The sequence below is a fragment of the Aulonocara sp. 'chitande type north' Nkhata Bay genome, linkage group LG23 (assembly GCF_057382095.1).
Source record: "Aulonocara sp. 'chitande type north' Nkhata Bay isolate Kocher_YH1m ecotype deep benthic linkage group LG23, A_spYH_male_GT1.1, whole genome shotgun sequence".
In the NCBI taxonomy this organism is placed as follows: domain Eukaryota; kingdom Metazoa; phylum Chordata; class Actinopteri; order Cichliformes; family Cichlidae; genus Aulonocara; species Aulonocara sp. 'chitande type north' Nkhata Bay.
The window spans coordinates 29,403,052-29,424,311 of NC_141365.1; the positions used below are offsets into that span (position 1 = coordinate 29,403,052).

Consider the following 21,260-nt stretch of genomic DNA (forward strand, 5'->3'; position numbering starts at 1 on the left):
CATTTAGTCAGACAAACAAAAAAAAAAAGCCAGATGTTAAGAGAGGGGGGAGGGGGCAACAAAGACCTGACACCGGACCTGAGGGATGCATCTGAACCTTCAGCTGATCATCTACTGTTCCCTGAAGCCTCATCAGAAATCTCAGTGGAAAGGTGGCTGTCAAGCTTTTTTTCTTTTTTTTAAAGAAAAAAAAAAAGGAAGGAAAACTCAGAAAAGGCTGTGCAGGGCTGCAATTGACCTTGATAAACAAAGAGATGGCTCAAGATTTATTTAAAAAAGCAAACAAACATCCACATAGCCAGCGGTTGCCATCTAGAACTGCTCGGATCAAGTAAAACATTTTTTTCCTTAAAAGCATTTTCATTCTGGTGCTTCCAAGAATTTTTCAAATACACAAGTATTTTCCACCCAAAATAATCTCCACACATTTAGCTTCTCTGAAGTTATGCGAAGGCTTTAAAATCCAACAGATGTTTCCATGGAGCAATTTTTAAATGGGTTTTATTTGGGAGTTTTTTATTGAAATAAAAGTTACTGTGATGTAAACAGCAAATAAATATGATCTACAATGTAAAAAAAAAAAAAAAAAAAAGTATAGTCTAATTTAAGAGTTTTAGTGGCAATTTCCACAGGGGGTTTTTGGGGTTTTTTTCCCACTTCATTTTCTCAGGTGTTACTTTGGTTCCACAATCATACTACATTTCAATCATCCTGTTACGTTGAGCGTGGCGCTGCTCTTCGCCTTTCCCATAGTAAACTTCACCGTGCCGCTCATGTCCACGCTGGTGCTCTTCAGGATGAGTTTGTGGACTGTCCCGTGGTTTTCCAGGCGGACAGAGGGCCCCGGTTTAAGGTTCTCTCCATTCAAAGTCCAAACCGGAGGCTTATTTATGGCGACTGATAACTCACACTGGAAAGTCGCTGGCTCTCCCTCCATCACTTCCACGTCCTCTAGCTCTTTCACCATCACAAGTGCCTGGGCTGGAGCAACACAGAATAAATCAGTTTGACAAAAATGTATTTAGGGTGTTCCGCTTTAGCTTTCCGCCCCAACTTACCTTCCACCATCAGTTTGGCTTTGGAGGTGTGCTCTCCGACCTCAATGCTGTAGGTGCCCTCATCCTCCACAGACACCTGCTGAATCACCAGTTTGTGGGAGCAGCCATCAGCCAGGATTTCCAGTCGGTCTGAGGAAACCAGTTCCTCCCTGCCTTTGTACCAGGTAGCGCTGCAGTGAGGCGAGGAGACGGTGCATTCAAGGATCACACGATGTTTCTCCAGAGCTGTTCTGTCTCGCAAGGGCTTTACAATAGAAACTGGAAGTTCTGAAACAAGAGGAAATTCAACATATAGATGATTTTAAGTCACTGATATGTCCAAGAAAAAGGCCAGTAAAATATTCTGAAGATAAAGAATTAACTTACCCTCTACCTCAAGGTAGGCAGTAGATTCAACATCCCTGGCTACAAAGCGGATTTCTCCAGCATCTTCAGCTTTAATGTTACACATCAGCAGGAAGTGTTTGGTCCCTGGAAGAGAGCAACAATTCTCAGACTTGCCAACAGTGTACAAGTGGTCTTTTGCTCTTTCCAAGGTCGTGCCACCACCAGAGGTACCGCTAAAACTACAAATAGAGAAATTTAAATCCTTCTCCTCTCCAAACGAGGTTTGAGGGTTTTTCCATGGATGGTGATGCCATTTTCTGGAGAACCGATTGGTCAGTAGGCAGTGATTTCATACCTATTGATCTCCAATCTGAAACTTAACCTGTTCTGGAGCAGATTATGGTATTTTACTCTTGTATTATTTATGATTTTATGATTGATTTCTAAGTCTCATAGAAATGTCTGCCTTCTCTGACCTTCAGTGCGGATCTTGATGGAGCTGGTTGGTCGGATCCTGTGGCCGTCTTTGTACCACTCCCCTGTCACGTCCTCCAGAGAAACATCACACATGAAGACAGCATTCTGGTCCTCCTGGATGTAAAGATCCTCCAAATCCTGCACTATCTCCAGCTCATGCTCTGCAAGTTAGTTAAAGACGGCAAAAAGATCAGATGGCAAAAGAAGAAAAAAGTTATTTTCCTTAAAACCACTAGATGGAGGTATTGTATAAGCTTTACTCCAGCTACTCACTGGCTCCAGTTGGTTCAAAATGAGTTGTGTTAAGCCAGTATCTGATCAGAGGCTTACCATAAACCTCCAGCGAACAGGACGTTTTGATTTCCCCTGTGTCGCATGTGTAGGTGCCAGAATCTGCCCGGGAGCACTGCAGGATTTGACAGAACCTCTTACGACCCATTGAGTAGATCCGACAGTTTTTCCCCGGCTTTAGCTCCGAACCGTCCTGAGTCATAGAAAAAAAAAGTCAAAGGCATTCTTTATTCATTATATCATTCTTAAAACTGTCACCTTGCTGGTATAATAAGACAAAATAAGGGCAAGATTACTGAGAGTATTTACTGGTTGATTTTACCTTAAACCATTTGACTTCAACATTTTGTCGGGAGAATTCACACTCCAGGGTGACAGGAAATTCCTCCTCCACACGGGCATCAGCCAGTGGTTTCAAGATGGACACTGGTGTTTCTGTCAGTTTAGTCAGTCCAGTCAATCAGTCAGTGAACTACTTGATGAAGGTGTAAAAAGTGAAACCAGTGAGCTTCACGGGCTTGTATTTACCTTTGACTGTGAGCCTCGCTGTGGTGCGCACTCCTTCAGCTGAGAAGGCGATGGTGCCTGTGTCCTCCAGAGTAAGGTTGGACAAGGTGAGGCCGTGAACTCGTCCATTGGTGCTCACCCTACACTGATTGTTTGGCTTGACCCGAATGCCGTCCTTTTGCCAGCTGCCCTCCACATCTGTGTGTGACAGCTCCACCACAAAGGAGGCAGTCTCTCGTTCAAAGGTTTCTTGGTCAGTCAGACCTTTGCGGATGGCGATTTTACGGGCTGCACAAGAGTAGATTAGTGAAAGCGGTGAGAGGTGAGAGGATACCATCATTATCAAATTATAAATCGAATAAATATCTATTAAATCATTGAAAAAATTATTTTAAAAAACTGAGAGAATTCTTTTTTTTTGCAAACTGTATTTTGCTGATATGCATTTGAAAGCCAAGATTGTGTTTCAAGGACAACTGAAGGTTGTGCAAATATAGACAGAGCTCAGTTTATCATGTTACAAAAACACTAGCAGGAGCAGTCCACTGTCACTGTGTCACTCTTGTACACGGCTGAATAACAGTATGGCTGTGTTTCAAAAACCTTTTCACACTTACAGGTCTGGCTCGGCTATTCTTAGTACTTCTTTACACTCTGACATGCTGTGAAAAACACCTTCAGTGTGTACTGTTCTTTAGGCCCGAACTCATCTGTGTCAGAAGAGATACCAATCACAAAGTCACATGGTACGCTGGCTTCTGAAATGTCTTGTTTTATAGTCTTCAGAGCCGAGTAAGTACTGGAAGTATCTGGCTAGTGTTCTTTCTGCCTCCTTTTATCTTATTTATTCACACAGCAGTTAGGTTTGAACAGTTAAATCCAGACACAATAAGCAATTTTAGGAAAAGTTCATTTCTTCACTCGCTATTTATAAAATAAACAAAAAGGCTTGTTGCATTTCAAATCAACATGAGCTTTCTCCAAAATGCTTCTTATCGTCTTAAGTTGTTTGGACATATATTATATGATTGCTGCATATTTTTGGCTTTATATACTTTTCTATATGTGCTTTTCTGAAAAGTGGTAAGGTGTTTTTTTTCTTTTTGCATGTTTTAAAATCCTGAAAACTTCACTGGTGTCTCTTCCCATAAAAATGAATTAGGATCTGTAATTTGAGACAGATACGAGATAAGAGCATCAGCCTGTTAAAATATGAAAAACAAAAACAAATTAAATCAAATTAACACACACTAATAAAAAAACACTTCACAGAAAAAACAACAGTTTCTAGATGTATATAGTTATAGCATTAAAAAAAATACAAATTAAACATAATTAACACAAAAATTAAGAAAATGCTTTTTTCATTCAATATTTTTACTCGTGCTTTGAGCAAATATGATGAGTTCAACTAAAAAAAATCAAAATATCATAAAATGGTGCAGAAAAATCTGAAGTTTCCAAATCTAATCTAACCATTTTGAAGCCCAGTCTAGCTATGATTTTGAGACCTAATGCCCTGGATGAGTCTGATAAAATATATCTCAGATTAAAGTATACTAAGAGGGATTGAAACCTGAGATCAATAGTTCGGTAGAAACCCTAACCCTAATGACACAACTGCATTATCGGCATTATCTGCTGCAGTTCACTTACGTTCTACATTGAGTTTGACCTGCGTCCGGTCATGCAGAGTCTCGCACCGGTAAGTCCCCCTGTCCGACAGAGTCAGGTTGTGGATGGTGAGACTGCGTTTGCAGCCGTTCTGGGCCAGCGTGTGTCGGGGACCAGACTGGATAACCACCCCCTGCCTCATCCACTGGACCTCACCGGCCTCCAGGCTAATCTCTGCCTCCAAGGTGGCATCACCAAACTCCTCTGCCATAACAGCTTCCATTTTCTTAGTAAACATGACCTGAGCCTCTTAACATTACAAGAGTCAGAAAAAAATGATCAACTGCTGATCATCTGATGATCACAGATAGAAGATAGATGGATGGATTTTAATCTCTTTTAACCTTGACGATTGGCCTTACCCTGAACTTTGAGGCTGGCTTTGCTCATTTGTCCTTCAGCTTCTGCTGTAATTTTTGAGCAGTCCAGCATCTGGCACTTTTTAATCACCAAGGTGTGGCACAGGCCATTGTGGGTTGCCTGGAAACGATCACCCAGAGTGATAGGCTCATTGTCCATGAGCCAGACCAGCTGGACATCCTCTGGGGAAACCACACACTTAAAGGTTGCATCTTCTCCTTCCAGCACTGTAGTGTTGTGGAGTTCAGTGAGGAACTCAATGACTCGGGGCACTGAAAAGACAAAAGTTATGAAGCTGCTATCTCATTGAAAAGAGGAGAGGAACTCTATTTCAATGCATACTTACTTTCTACCCTCAGTTTTGCAACAGTCCGGTCATCTCTGGACTCACAGGTATACTCGCCAGCATCCTCTCGAGATAGACGATGAATGGTCAAGCTTCTTTCGACTCCATCTGCCCTAATGGAGAATCTCCTGTTTGGGACCACCTCTACTCCATTCCTTAACCACTGGACGTCCGCTTTTGGCTTGCACACCTCACACCGAAGGGTCACCATACCATCAGCGTGGGCCACAGTGTCTCTAAGCGGCTTTGTGAACTTAATTCTCATTTCTGTAATACAGAAAATCAAAGTTGATATGAGAAGATAGGCCAGACTGAGGCTTTCTACACTCAACAAAAATATAAACGCAACACCTTTGTTACTGCTCCCATTCCCCATGGGATGGACGTAGAGACCTAAAATTCATTCCAGATACACAATATAACCATCCCTCCCAAACAGTGGTCACAAATCAGTCCAAATGTGTGGTAGTGGGCACATCTGCCATATTGAGATAATCCATCCCACCTCACAGGTGTGCCACATCAGGATGCTGATCTGACATCATGAAGTAGTGCACAGGTGTACCTCAGACTGCCCACAACAAAAGGCCACCCTGGAATGTGCAGTTTTGTCTCACAGCAAAATGCCACAGATGCCACAAGCAATGAGGGAGCGTGCAATTGGCATGCTGACAGCAGGAATGTCAACCAGATCTGTCGCCCGTGCATTGAATGTTCATTTCTCAACCATAAGCCGTCTCCACAGGCGTTTCAGAGAATATGGCAGCACATCCAACCGGCCTCACAACCGCAGACCTCGTGTAACCACACCAGCCCAGGACCTCCACATCCAGCAGGTTCACCTCCAAGATCGTCTGAGACCAGCCACCCAGACAGCTGCTGGAACAATTGGTTTGCACAATCAAACAATTTCTGCACAAACTGTCAGAAACCGTCTCAGGGACGCTCAACTGCATGCCCGTCGTCCTCATCGGGGTCTTGACCTGACTCCAGCTCGTCGCCGTAACAGACTTGTGTGGGCAAATGCTCACATTCGATGGCGTCTGGCACGTTGGAGAGGTGTGCGCTTCACGGATGAATCATGGTTCACATTGTTCAGGGCAGATGGCAGCTGAGAATGTCCCAGTTCTTGCATGGCCAGCATACTCACCGGACATGTCACCCATTGAGCATGTTCGGGATGTGCTTGACCGGCGTATACGACAGCATGTACCAGTTCCCACGAATATCCAACAACCTCGCACAGCCATTGAAGTGGAGTGGACCAACATTCCACAGGCCACAATTGACAATCTGATAGACTCCATGCGACGATGTGTTGCACTGCATGAGGCAAATGGTGGTCACACCAGATACTGACCGGTTCTGGGTCCCCAGACCCCCAATAGCGCAAAAAACTGCACATTCCAGGGTGGCCTTTTGTTGTGGGCAGTCTGAGGTACACCTGTGCACTACTCATGATGTCAGATCAGCATCCTGATGTGGCACACCTGTGAGGTGGGATGGATTATCTCAATATAGCAGATGTGCCCACTACCACACATTTGGACTGATTTGTGACCACTGTTTGGGAGGGATGGTTATATTGTGTATCTGGAATGAATTTTAGGTCTCTACGTCCATCCCATGGGGAATGGGAGCAAAAACAAAGGTGTTGCGTTTATATTTTTGTTGAGTGTACATAGCTGTTCAAAATGCAAAACAAAATTTTAACCTTTCACCAGCAGGCTGAAGTGCATCTGGTCTGTGTTGATGTCACATGTGTACTCGCCGGCATCAGAGCGTCTCAAAGGCTCGATAGTAAAAGTGCGTTTATGGCCCTCCATGAGTGCTCGGTAACGATCACCTTCAACGGGCGACCAGTCTTTCATCCAGCGCACTAGAGCGCTTTCCTTGGAAACATAGCTTGTCAAGGTCACGCTCTCTGCTTCGTAACCCGTCACAACAATGTCATCCTCCTTGTTCACAAATGTAACTGGAGTCTCTTTGATAGAAAAGAAAATTTAAAAGAAAGTTATATGACCTTTTTTCTCTTCTTTAAAGCTGTGAAGGCTTATTTTGTGGATTCGTACCTTGAATGCGTATAACGCTGACCATCTTGTCATCCACAGCGTCACACACATACTTTCCAGAATCGGAAGGCTGAACACAGGAAATGATGATTTTCCTCAATGTCCCATAGCTTTCAATATAGGTCCGGTCATCACTGGTGAGAAGCCTGTCATTACAATACCACTGGACAGGGGCATTAGCACGAGATACCTCACAGGCCAGGATCAGGTCATCGCCTGCCATCATCTCCTGGTATTCAAGGTCATTTGAGTTTCCAACAATGGTCACTGGAGGCTCTGAGGGAAGAAGATGGATTAATTCATGCAAAGTTTTGCCAGAAATATCCTTTTGAAAAAAATGTACATACAGAGATAGCTCTTTTGTGATAATATCATGCCAGTGGAAGCCAAAATTATAACTACTTGATCCTGCCAGATACTAGCTGCCGTTTTGAAATGTTTTCAAAAATGTTTTCAAAAAGTCCAAGGCAAGATGCTTAGCCTTATCCCTTTCAAAAAATAAGTTTAACCTTTTATTTAAATAAATATTTAAAAAGTACTTGAAAAACAGCTAACTGCTTATCTTCATTGGAATGGTATGTATAAAACTTAACACTTCAGAATTCCTCACAGAAACAGCATTGACATGGAGGTTATGAATAACCTTGTCATGGCCTCTGACAGAACGGAGTCTCTCAGAGACATTCTGTTCATGTAGATCGGAGTTCCAGTTGTGCCGACGAATTCTATTTACATTATAAATGCTCCTCTTAAGCAGTAACATTAGAAACCATAGCATACAATTGCATTGCTATGCAGATGATACCCAGCTCTATGTGTCTGTCAAGAGATATATTCTAAAGACACTTCTTCAGCATGAGAGTCAGAGAGTAGAAACATACACGCTGCAGTTTTTACTTGCAAGGGCAGTCACAGAGTGCTCGCAGTGGCTCAAGGACTCGCGCTCTGCCACTGTCCTGGTCTTTATTTATATACAACAGTAGGTGCATTCGTTTATTACATTGGAATGTGGATGTGTGCGCGTGTGTGTGTGCGTGTGTGCCAGGAGAGGCTTCTCTACCTGGCATGAAGTGAAACTGCTCGTTAAGCTCTTATCTAGCACTAATAGGTACTGCTCCTTCCCTGCATGATAACGGGTCACAGTGAACTAAAAACAGTCTGAGTTATAAAGAGGTCATCATGCAGTATTCTATCATATGCAAACTTATTTTATTAAAAGTCTATACTGACTACTAAGTACAATTTTCTATTGACAGTGTCAATAAAGCTAGATGAAACACCTATTAGTTAAACTGCAGGCATAAAGATATAAAAGCCCGTATAACCTCTAAGTTCAAATAAAAATTTGACTATTTTACTTCGCTTAAAAATCTTAGTAACATGGTGTCTAACCAGATACAGTCCCAGTCAAAAGTTTAAGACCCCTTGAAAAATGGCAAAAACTCATATTTGCATGGTAGGATCTTAAAAAGTCAAAAAAGTTCCCTTTTTGAACATGGTCGGGTTGTTAAACTGCATAAGCAGGGCCTCTCACAGAGTGCCATCGCTGCTGAGGTGGGACGCAGTAAGACAGTCATTTGGAATTTCTTAAATGAACCTGAGGGTTATGATGGAAGACCCAAAAACATTTCACCAGCACTGAGCCAGAGGATCCAATTGGCTGTCCGTCAAGACACTGGACGATCCTTGACCCAAATTAAGGCCTTTATTGGTGCTGACTGCAGCCCCATAACCTTCAGACAGCATATGAGACTGAAGGGCTTCAAAAACAAAATAACATCTTCAAAGGCCTCGTCTCCTTGAACGCCACAGAACTGACCGTTTGGACATGAGACACTTTTATTTTCTGATGAGAAAAAATCTTGATGGTTTCCAGTGTTACTGGCATGACAAGCAGATCCCACCTGTGATGTTTTTTTATGCACCATAGTAGGTAAATGGTAAATGGCCTGTATTTATATAGCGCTTTTACTCGTCCCTAAGGACCCCAAAGCGCTTTACACATCCAGTCATCCACCCATTCACACACACATTCACACACTGGTGATGGCAAGCTACATTGTAGCCACAGCCACCCTGGGGCGCACTGACAGAGGCGAGGCTGCCGGACACTGGCACCACCGGGCCCTCTGACCAGAGCAAAAAAATACTTTTGCTCTGCAATAAACGAGAATAAAACGACATCAGTCATAACTGTGAAACACTGGGTGGAGTGTTAGGCCTATATGTGGCTACATCAAATGAAATACCATCATTTAAACACGCACGCACTCAAACACTTCACAAACAGACCTTTCAAGGCGATGCGTTGGTCTCACAACACATGAAAAAACATTTTTTTAAAAAGCAAAATACGGAAGCTACAGCAGAAAAACAAAGTAGGTGCTTTTTCCTGTAAAACAGCCTGTTTCATTTTAAGTGTTGTTTTCAATAAATTGCATGCTCAAAAAAATGTTTTGTCTCACTCCCATTTCTTCTTGTTGCATGTTGAAGCTCTACCTGGAACCTTGTTAAGATGCAACCATGCAAAATATGATATTTTGTCATTTCCAAGTGGTCTTAAACTTTTGATTGGGACTGTATTTACCATGGATGGCATTGTTTTCGTCTGCAGTAACCATGTGAGGAAACCTGGAGTCCTTTTTGACCAGGATATGTATTTCAATGTGCATATTAAACAAATATGCACGACTGCTTTCTAAGAAAAAATTAAAAAAGAAGAAAAATACATTCAGCCATATTAACCTTACCTTCTACTGTAACTTGGAAGCTGATACTGTCATCTCCGACATCCAAAAAATATTCTCCTGAATCTTCGAGTTCAGCATTGAGGATGACGAGCGAGCGGAAAGGACCTTCTTCCTCTTCACAGAACCTTTCATCACCCTGAACACGACAGCCATCCTTGTACCATTTGGCAACAGCATTGGCTCTGGAGAGCTCACACTCCAGCACAATGTCATCAGAAATCAAGAACTTTAGGTTGTTCTTGATCTCTGACTTTCTTAAAATCTTTACTGGTGGCTCTGAGGACACAGAATTGAACATTTATCTTTAAATTTCACAATGGGTCAGAAAACTCATACCGAGGCAATTGCTGCATCTTACCTGAAACTTTAACCTGGAAATCAATTTTATCATCCATAGCGTCACAAGTGTATTTGCCAGAATCCTCAGGAGTGGGAGAGTGAATTGTCAAACGACGAATGAGCCCATCTTCTGTGATGGTGACATTGCTGCTTTGCTGAATTTCTTCACCATTTATCAGCCACTTGACTTCTGCATTTGGTCGGGACACCTCAATTTCTAGAATCACTGGTTTGCCAGCAAGACTCTCCAGTTTTTCAGCTATGTCTTTGGGGCAAGTTAGCGTTACTGGTGGCTCTAAGTGAAGCAAAGAGAAATAAAGTATGTAAAATGTAATGTGATGATTCGTTTACTGAGTGACCATGTATAGACCATAAATAATTAGCCTGAATGTATGCCTGTTTACCTGTAATAGTTACTAGGAAAGCCAAAGAGTTATCTTCTGTGTCACATACATACTCCCCCGTGTCGTGCACAGTGGTTATGGGTATAATGAGCCTCCGTTGGGCCCCGTCCACCTCCAGGATCAAGTTGTGCCCTGCCTCTACTTCTAGACTGTCTTTGAACCAGCGCACAGGAGCATCCGCCTTTGAGATCTCACAGCTGAGCTCCAGCCTCTCTGATGCCAAGTGAGTCAGTTCCAGCTCTGATTCACTGGGATAAATGATTCTTACTGGTGGATCTAGTACAAGTGAAAGATATTAAAAAAAATAAGCATTTAAACTTATTTTGTAGATTCTCTATGTTTCAATTTGATATCTGTTAGAAGAGGTGAGCACTAAAGTTTTACCTTTAACACCAAGTTGGAAGAAGATGGAGTCTCCATCTGTTTCACAGACATATTCTCCAGCATCCTCCTCTGAGCTGCAGAGAATTGTCAGCCTCCTGTAAGGGCCTTCTGATATCAGCTGGATGTTTTCACTCTCTGCCACCTGCAGGCCATCCTTGAACCATCGCACCTTCCCCCTGGAGTGAGACAGCTCGCACTGCAGGTGGATCTCCTCTGAGATGTAGCTCTCAATCACCACATCGTCTTTAGGTTCCACTATCATCACTGGAGGCTCTGTGTTTTTTGTTTGAGTAATAAGAGCGAGGTCAAATGGTGCTCACAATGAATTAATAATCTATTTGTTCCACAATGCCACCTTTAATCTTTTTATTCTCATTTTAAAACTTCAGGGCCAAAACACAGCCAAAATATGTTGTTAAATGCCTTTTGTTTTTACCAACAGGAGTTGGAGGAGAAAGGTCAGTGTACCTCGGACATTGACTGTGAACTCCATGCTGCTGTTTCCTGCCTGGCAAGTATAACTTCCAGCATCTGAGGTTTCTGCAGAGCGGATAATTAACCTCCTCATGGTTCCTTCTGCCTGCAGAGTTATGTTGTCACTGGGCTTGATCTCACAGCCGTCTTTATACCTGGGACACAGACACAGATAACTGTAAAGAGTCTCAAAGAGTTTGTTTTAGTTACATTAAAAAAAACCCTGTGTCCTACTAAGAGGTTGATTGTGCAGTAAACAAAATGATGCAGGAAGTATTTGAACAGTTAGACACTGGAAACACAGAAGACTACAGACTTTACAGATCTACAGATCTGTCTTTATTTGCAAACAGAAATTCTTCAGTCTTACCACACAACTTCAGCATCATCTCTGGAGACATGGCAGACCAGCACCACAGGGTCCAACTCCATGCTGCTCTTATGAAGTTCATCCTCAGCGACCGGACTGAAATCCACCGGAGGACCTTAAAAACAGGGTAGAAGGAAGACTGCATGTCAATGGCTGGAGCTCAAGGTATTACATGAACTAGCCCTCTAAAAATTGGAGTGATTCTTGGTATGGTTTAATAATAAGCCCAGATGTGGTCCAAATGTGTTAGCACAGGTTTTAAACAAGGTTTTGGTTTCTTACAAGACATAAAAATCAGTCAGAGACACAGTTGTTTATATTCAGTGTCACTTAATAATCCAAGAAACATCAGTATTTTCATGATATGAAATCCAGATAGTATATTAAGTATGCATTTTCCTGTATAAGAAAATTAACATGTGATTCTTTAAGTAAATATAACAAAATGGTCAATTAATATCCATGTTAATGTTAATGTCTATGTTAATGTTAAAGAAGCTCATCAGCATGTCATCTGTTCATAAACCAATTACCTGCAACATCCACATTGAATGTGATGACATCCCCTGAAGTTTCACATGTGTAAACTCCAGAGTGAGATTCCTCAGCTGACTGGATCACGATCCTCCTCATATTCCCATCCGCCTGGATGTTTAGACCATCTGAGACCTGAAGCTCCTTGCCATCTTTGAACCAGGATACTTTTGCAAACGGATGGGAGACTTCACAGTAGAGTACAATGGCATCCCCTATGTCCACCTTTTTCTTGCTGTCTAACTCTGACAGAGGACTGAATTTCATCACGGCAGCTGATGAAAAAAAAAAAAGAACACAGAAATAAGCAAACTTAAAAAAAATGCATCAATCACAGGTTTTTCAGAGGTTTTTACACCTACGTTTAACGTTGAGCACAGCGGAATCCCTGACTCCGTTAGCTATGAAGGTGACCTCTGCTTCATCCTCTGTCATGCGACTTTCATGGATCACCACTGAGTGCTTTGTTTGATTGTGTTGTATTGAATATCGTCCGCCGTGCTGCAGTTGAGCACTATTGAGAAACCAGGTTCCAACCATTGGGGCAGACAATTCAATGGATAAGTGAGCATCTTGTCCTTCTACAACCTCACAGCTTTGGAGGCGGCTGAGGATCTTGGGCCCAGGAACTAGCAAGTACAGAAGAAGTACAGTACAGGTATTAGTCAATTAAGCCTGACAGATATGTTGGCCCTAATAATATTAGCTATTTGCACATATATTGGCATCAGAATTTACAACAGAATTAAAAAGTAAAGAAGAGACAGGAAAAATGTCTTTCTACTATGTTATGTGTTGATTTTGCACAGCTTGCATAGTCTGCCACCAGAGGGCGCTCTGCAACTTCCCTGTTGGCAACAATGTCTGAACTGCCACAAAACATCAACCAGCTGATCCAAGCAGATCTGGCAGTGCATAAATGACTAATACATGACTTGTTGTGACATTAAAGCAAGATTATTTTTAAACTCATTGTCATTTTATCATTGGTGTCTGAAAGAAAAAAATATTGGTCCATATTTTTAAATTGCTCAATTTAGTCCTATAAACATATCCTATGTCGTACATTATTAGTCAACAAATAATGCGTAGTTTACTCTAGAAAATTACAGGAAAGTGCTGGAAGTTAAATTTACCAGAAGGAAATTGTCATTTTACAGTACTGTCAGCTGTTTGGTTGTCATTATAGTTTCATATTAGTTCTCTTACTCCAGTCTACATAATATCTATGTTTATCACTGATAAATATAACTACATGTCCTTGTTTGCTTAAACCTTAACACTTTTCTTTGCCACACTGGAGACCACATCAAACACCCACAACAAATTTAAGCACAATATAACTGAAATAACCATAATTAAAAGAAGAAAAATTATTAACATTTATATGCCCATGGTTTCTCAGCAAGTTAAAAAAAACAAACGCTCTACCTAAAAATGTATACAATTTTGTGTTTCATATTTAAAGTAAACTGTAGTGTTTTTGAATAAAATTATATTCACCTCAAAGAAGAGTTTCAAGTAAAACTTTAAAAAAATGACATTTAATATATCTGTATGTAAAATCTGTCGCCGTGTGCTCCTCACCCAGATGGACAACTTTGGGAAACTCCACATGGCCGCTTCGTCCATATTTGTTAATGCAGCAAACTCTGAAACGGTAGTTGCCCTCGCATCGTACAATGTCACCGGTGACCTCAGCTGAGGTGGCGGTCTCTGAGGTGAAACACTTCTGCCACTCCTGAGAACCCACTTCTTGCATCTCCAGCACAAACACAGAGCGGGTGGAGGTCTGACTACTGGGGGCGGGATCCCAGTTAAGTAGCGCACTGTTGGGTCTGTCTACATCCATTTTGACTCCCACCGGACAGATAGGTGGGCAGTGTCGTGTGGCTGAAAGACAAAGAAGAATAAAGAATGTAATAAGGGTGGATTGATAAAAGGCTGATTGTCAGAAGGCATCATTAAATTCACTGAAACTAGTTAGTTAATTAGTATACAAGCAGAAGCAATAATTGTAATGTATTATTAGACAAATGTAAAAATAATTAAATAAAAACACATTTTGTCTTAAAATTAATACATTTAGACAAGTGAGCCTACATTTTTGCATATGACTCCTTCTAAAAATAAATTTGCCATCAGAGTTCCCACTCTCACCCCCAGCAAAAACACTCTACTGAATGTAACAAAAGACAAAATCATCCTGCAACAAATAAACCTGAAATAAATGTTTATTTAAATCTCAAACACAACCTGCAAAGCTTCTTCAAATCAAGGCAAAAAAACCCTTAACAAACATTTACACAAAGTGTTTGCTAAATTACCTTTGACTTTGAGGCGTGATGAAGTCTTGGATCGTCCTGCGACAAATGTCACAACTCCCGAGTCGTGATAGGCCACGTTGACAAAGACCAGAATGTGAGTTTTGCCAAAAGACTTGAGGATTGTTTGGTGTGTTTCATGTAGCTTCAACCCGTCTTTGAACCAGTGGACCTCCATGTCTTCGTTCTCCACCTCCACGCAGAAGGCTGCATTCTCACCCTCCAGGACCTCCAGTTTTCGTGGAAGCTTACGAACAATAGTACCTGTACGGATAAAAATCAATGCAAATAGTTTTTCAAAATAAGCTTAAAAGCTGCATCAGGTAGTTTCCCCCTTTGACCACACACTGTGCTAGCAGGTGTTTATACAGAGATCATTTAGCTTGAAATAATGACATGAATGGATATCATTAAGTTAATGCGATAAAGCAAGTGTGCATTGAAATTTTGTCTTCCTGAAGTACTAGTCCTAGAAATACCATCCCTTTTTACAATAATTTGATGCACCATAGCCTATTTTTCATAGTGTACCTTTAACTGAGAGCTCAGCAATGCTCTTTGCTCCATCAGGCATCTCACAGAGGTAGACTCCATCATCGTCTGTTCCCACATCGTGAATAGTGAGTCTTCGTTTGGTTCCTTTCTGCTCCATCCCATATTTACTGCTGGGCATCAGCCTCTGGTCTTCCAGGTACCAGGCAGCTGGGAGTGACTCATCAGGTACCTCACACTCAAGCACGGCAACGTCCCGCTCTTTCACCTCCACGTCTTTTAACGGGCGCCTGAACCGCACGGCAGGGCCTGAAGAATAAGGACAACGTTATCTTTGGTCCAAAGTGGATGAATCGTACATATATATGGGTACATGTGTGCAAGGATTGATGGAGATGCCAAACAAGAAGCTGTTTCGCAGTGCTATAGCGTAGATTTAGAAGACAGTTCAAATTCATTGCATTGGCAGCAGGCCTAGAAAAACTCAAACTCAAAATAATAATTAAAATATAATGTGTGGAAACGAAAAAATTTAGCGCAAACACTTAATTTTTGATTCTCTTTTGCTACCATATAATAGTTTTCAAGCAGTGATTAGCAGTGGTAATGTTCCGTCATGTTATCTGTATGTTAATGACTGGCATGTTGAGCCCATTAACTAAACTGACTCTTATGGTAGAGGCAGCTCACAGATGCAGAATGAATCACATATGAATGGGGTAGCATTCTAACTATGCACAGCCCTCACAATTGCAGCTCATGGTATAATGTTTTATTAGTATGGTTTAAGATATGCCCTCATTTATTGTAACTGGACATATACATATTCATTTCAGTTGTCCATTTTCAGTGACTAATGTCTTGAAAAGAAAGACGTTTCTTTTGTGTTATTCAAAAGGTTCCAACAGCATGAAAGCAATTTAATCTGCTTTAAGGAATAATATTTGGTACAATGAAATGTTTTCTACACTCAAAAAAATGAAATTGGGTGGTTGTTACATGTAAAAGATTCAAACTTGTAATTTCAACTAAATAATTTCATGTTTCTAAGGTGAACATAATTAAATCATGTAGCATCTGTATGAAATTCAGCAACTTAATTTGTTCTTGTTGAGATGACATGATACAATCTAGTAAGCGTGGTTAGTTGACTGGACTCACGAAATTCACAAGATCATATTAGATGTCAAACTGCAGGAAAATTGCTGGAGTTTTAAGAGGCAGACAGCTACACCCACACCACGTGTATGCTATTGCTATTTATTGTGGTTTAACCTGTCAAGGACAAAAACCTACAGAAAATTCTGCATCAAGCCTTGTAATCATTTTGTTAAGCCTGCATTGACAGCTTGGTGGTGTGATGGTTAGTGCTGTTGTCTCACAGCAACAAGGGCCTGGGTTCAAATCCACAATCTGCCTAGTTTGCAGTGTGTAATTGGAGTTAGGTTAATTGGTGATTCTAAATTACCCATGAACGTAAGTGCAAATGGTTGTTTGTCTCTATGAAATCATCAACCTGCATATTGGTTCATTACACAAGACTAGCAGTAATTGCCTTGACTAACAAAGTAGGTGTTCAAACAACAAGATTTCATTGCGTTTCCCTGAAGTTTTTACCTTGTGTAGAATGAATTAAAACAAATTTCACTCTACATACTTAAATCCCTTCAAGTCAATGTAAGTACACACAACATAATCTGATTACATCAAGCCACCAAATGCCAAATGTGTTGGTTTGACATGGTCAAAAATGGGTTATTGTACTTGGTTAAATCACATGGAAAAAGGTGCCATGATTAAATTGTGTAGGTGGTTATTTTCAGAGGTTTTATAATAATGTTTCAATGTTAATCACCTTCTGTGGTTTCTGTTACTCTTTTAATCACTTTTTCCATTTACTTGTAGCATTCAGTGAACACAGAGGACTAACATTATTTGGGTTAAATATTGTTCAAGAAGAATATCACATGTCATGTTCTTCCATAAAAAAGAACAGGTTGCCATACCTTTGACGGACAGGTGAACTGCACTTAGGGTGTTTCCCAGCGCGTTTGATGCTGCACACACATACAACCCTGTGTCCTGCACTTTACAGTACAGCACCTTCAGGGTGTAGTAGCCCTCTCTGTCCTCAAATATCAGATGACGTCTGTCAGGCTCTAGGGGAACTCCATCTTTCTTCCAGATGATCTCAGGTTTCGGCTTCCCTGTTACAAAGCAGCGAAACTTGGCATGTTTCCCCTCCGCTACTGCAAATTTCTTCACTTTTGATGCATCGACAGGTGGCTCTGCTGTGATCCTTGACAAACTGGGCCTCCCACCCCTGTGCTTTGGTGACCACTGGCTGTTAGTGTGACCAGTCGAGGATGTTTTGCTGTCACCTCGCTCTGGTACAGGTTCGACAAGAAGGACGGCCCCAGCCAGGGCCTCACCATGGCAGTTGACGGCCTTGCAGGTGTAGACGCCTTTGTCTGGCATACGTGTCCGATATATCTTGAGTTGGAACCAGCCACCATCTTCATTTCTCATGCTGAAGTGAGAACTCTCAAAGATGTCATTGAGTTTCTTCCCATCCTTTTCCCAAATCACCTCTGGCAGAGGAGTCCCCCAGATTTTACAGGAGAAGGCAGCGTCTTCGCCTCGATCCACACGCAGAGACAGGGGCTTGATGAGGAATCGCGGTCTGTCATCAGATGTCAGATCAACCTCTGCTTGGTTTTTGCTTAGCCTGCTGTTCCATTCTCCATTCAGTTCCCCTCCATTTGCCTTGCAGTGTTCACCATTTTGCACTGCATTGTAGCCATTTAGGTGTCCCACAAATTCTCCATTTTCTTGCATAGGCTGTGCCCCACCATTGACCACTAACTGTCTTGCGACCTCATCTTGTTGCTGGGCCTCTCCTTCAACTTTAAGTGAGGCTGCTGCATAGGTTTCTCCTATGCTATTTCTAGCCTTGCAGATGTACTGGCCAGCATCCTGCTGGGTCACTCTGGTAATAGTCAGCAAGTAAACCTTTCCCTCATCCGAGATGTTGTAGCGTCCTTCAGACAGGATCTGGACATTTTTGCGTTCCCAGATCACATCTGGGCGTGGGTCTCCACCGATTTGGCACTTCAGTGTTGCATCTGTTCCACACTGGGCCACTACAGGACGTGGATAGCCTAAAACACGAGGTGCGCCACCAAAAATATCCATGGTGATGTCACCTTTTGTTTGGGTCGAATGAAGAAGTTTCTTCTCAAAATGATCTTCTTCTGTTTTGTAAATAGCTGAAAGAGAAAGAAGATTATTAGTTCAGTAGATGATTAAAATCTGCCATGAGTGCAGCTTTTGAGTTCAAACCCCAAAGCACCATCTAAACAGTAACTGTGTGGTTATTGTGTCCCAGATGGGTTCATCAGTAATCTGACTCAAACTGAAAGCAGAATGCAGAGTGAACAGTTTTATAAAATACAATAAAATGATCAATCTCCATTAATTCCACGGTGTATCTTTTTCCTGTCTTCCTCCTCCCATCGCCAACCTTTCACGGCAGATGGCCGCCCCTCCCTGAGTTTGGTTCTGCTGGAGGTTCCTTCCTGTTAAAAGGGAGTTTTTCCTTTCCATTCTCGCCAAGTGCTTTTTTCAAGGGGGTCTTCTGATTGTTGGGGTTTCTCTCCATTATTGTAGGGCTTTTACCTTACAATATAAAGTGTGTTGAAGTGACAGTTGTTGTTATTTGGCACCTTTTAAATAAAACTGAATTAAATCAAATTTTAAAAAATTCTGAATACTCAATATAGTTCCCAAAGCTGAAGTAAAGAAGTTTAGTGGTTTTGCGAGGTGGGTATTGAGCAAACACTTTTGGTTGTCTCACAGCTGGTGCTGTAGCTCAGTGAAGAGTGTATTTATAAAGCAGTCTGTCCAAAAAAAGATGCTGGAGCCTCTGTGTCACATAGCACACACAAACACACCTGCAGTCACTAACTAGGACCAACTAATCCCTTATATACATTCATGTGTACAGAATGCTGTTTGCAGTCTTACTGTTGGCTTCTCTTTGTCAGCTCATTGTAACATTCTAGCAACAACTTAAACAATTCAGTATATAAAGCAAGGGTGTCAAACATAAAGTCTGGGGGCCAGAATTGGCCCGGCAAGGACTCAAATCGAGCCCACTTGACAGCTTTTGAAAATGCGAAGGAAGTAATAGATTTTGACTTAGAACTGTATTTTCAAAGGTTTTACAGCCTTTATGACTGATAAAAATCTGCCCCATTACCATTCACGCTAAGCCAAAGTAATTTACTAATAGATAAACACAATGTCAAATGAGTTTGACATCTCTGATCTAAAGCTTTAGCCTCCATTTGTAATGCAGCTGCCACTTGTCTCTTTTCATGGCTCATTTGTTTCCTGTGTTGTCACCACCTTTCTTTTTGCTTTGAGAACGGCAGCCATTTGTTCTCTGTGACACATCACGCTTGGAAATCATCTAAAGAGCATAAAGTCATACAACTTTATGACAAGTAGAGGCACATCCCAAGCTCAGTCAGTCTTAGAATGTTTTGTTGGCACATGTAAAGAAAAGATCGTCCTCAGGCATTTTCAGGAGAGAGTTACACAGTGACACAAAAAAAAGAGTTCAGAGGATAGACTTACCGCTTTAAGAAATGCTGTCTTTATAGCATTTGTCTCTCTTGTGATGCCTTAAAATGTTATTCTTAAAAATACAAGCTGGCATCAGTTTACTTGGATGATCATTGGTTAGGTTAGCATTCAAGAAGCACGTTTAGAGTCTTCTGCTCATGTTCCTTGTTTTCCTGGTTTGTCTTGTTTGGAGCACCTGCTAGTCACTCAACACCAACGCAGCTGAGAAAAATGGTAGCTTCCATTCACATTTGGTGGTCCAGAGTCATAGTAATATCTTAGTTGTGTCCCCTCAGTCTGGTGTTGGGTTGCAGGTGGCAAGGAGTAAAATGACCACAGCCTTTCAGCTGAGTGCCTGGTTTATGCGTCAGCTCTGATACTGTCATTGTCCAATAGCTAAAGAGTGTGGTGTGAGAGAGAGTGAGCTGGAATTGGTGGTGGGGGGCAGTAAATGCTTTTGCAGCTGCTGCCGCTGCAAGCCACCCCCTAAAAATACCAGCAGCTTCAATGACACTGGGCCAGATAAAGTTAGGCTCCCCATTGACAGGCTATGGTTCGCTGAAGATAGAAGGGGGCCGAGCTCTGCGATGGATCACTCAGCTTAAAAGATATCCTGAGTTAAACCTTTAGAAGAGAAAGGACGCCCTGCCTGCTGAAGCTCCTTGCCTCATGAGTCACGCTGACCCATAAATAGGGTCAAATTAGTGTCACACATTAGAAAATGGTTTATACTGAGGGATGATCAACAGATGGAAGTGAAACAAAGAGTTTGGTGTCATGATAATGGAATTCACGCTAAAAAGATAAAAGACTATGTCATGGCTTTCAGATACACGGCCATATATATATTATCTTAGTACTGCATCATCAGTTAATGTTACACAATTGTAACATAGTAACTACCATAATTTTTGTAACCAAGCATTGTTAACAACTCATATTAATACGCTCCACGCCCTGCGCTTCATCTCTCTTTTTGTGTGTCAAAAATGTTTGTATGTTTGTATTTCAGCACATATTAATAATTGAAAAATCTATTCTCAGTGATAAATGAGTTATATGTAGACCCATATAACACTGTGATTTGAAGAGAAATAATACAAAAATTTCATAAGGTGATAACACTTATTTTAATTCAGGCCCCTTTGTGGTACAAGTCTGGACAGGTAGGTGATTCAGAAGATTATAAATTGTTGGAAAAACTTAAAACATGAAACAAGATGTGTAACATACAACTGGCGTCAGATTTCAAACTACGTGATCAAAAACTACTCACCTCTCCAGTTGTGTCTAAAAGATACACAGTATAGGTGAGCAGTACATGAACACTAAACCCATGTCGTCATCTTAGTATTTTTATTTCCCCCTGCGAGCACAGGTGCTTGTTCACTTATCAATTGTCTCCTTCCGTGGCAGATTTGAATTTGGTGTTGACACATATTGCCTGC

The 21,260-nt window shown here is 41.5% G+C and overlaps 1 protein-coding gene across 1 annotated transcript; it reads right to left on the bottom strand.

The window, feature by feature from the left end:
• Positions 1-233: 233 nt before the first annotated feature.
• Positions 234-20,238, bottom strand: obsl1a (obscurin like cytoskeletal adaptor 1a). The gene is made up of 25 exons (XM_086281636.1): positions 19,825-20,238; positions 17,190-18,452; positions 15,223-15,492; positions 14,695-14,955; positions 13,955-14,260; positions 12,730-12,996; positions 12,367-12,642; positions 11,834-11,948; positions 11,458-11,618; positions 10,990-11,262; positions 10,606-10,881; positions 10,221-10,496; positions 9,863-10,138; positions 7,113-7,388; positions 6,755-7,024; positions 5,041-5,307; positions 4,697-4,966; positions 4,317-4,583; positions 2,682-2,948; positions 2,476-2,588; positions 2,193-2,346; positions 1,862-2,023; positions 1,425-1,529; positions 1,059-1,325; positions 234-981 (listed from the first exon to the last, which is right to left on the bottom strand). Exons 2-25 carry the CDS (start codon positions 18,376-18,378, stop codon positions 707-709), a joined length of 6,639 nt encoding a protein of 2,212 aa, XP_086137762.1. The 5' UTR covers positions 18,379-18,452; positions 19,825-20,238; the 3' UTR covers positions 234-706.
• Positions 20,239-21,260: the final 1,022 nt, after the last annotated feature.

What these genes read in the sequence shown, in the direction of transcription:
- obsl1a (XM_086281636.1), bottom strand. Translation starts at nt 18,378, where the DNA reads ATGGATATTTTTGGTGGCGCACCTCGTGTTTTAGGCTATCCACGTCCT. An exon ending in GATGATGCTGAAGTTGTGTG is followed by an intron (nt 11,619 to 11,833) that starts GTAAGACTGAAG and finishes TCTGTGTCCCAG; the next exon opens with GTATAAAGACGGCTGTGAGA. An exon ending in CAGCGTTATACGCATTCAAG is followed by an intron (nt 7,025 to 7,112) that starts GTACGAATCCAC and finishes TTTCTATCAAAG; the next exon opens with AGACTCCAGTTACATTTGTG.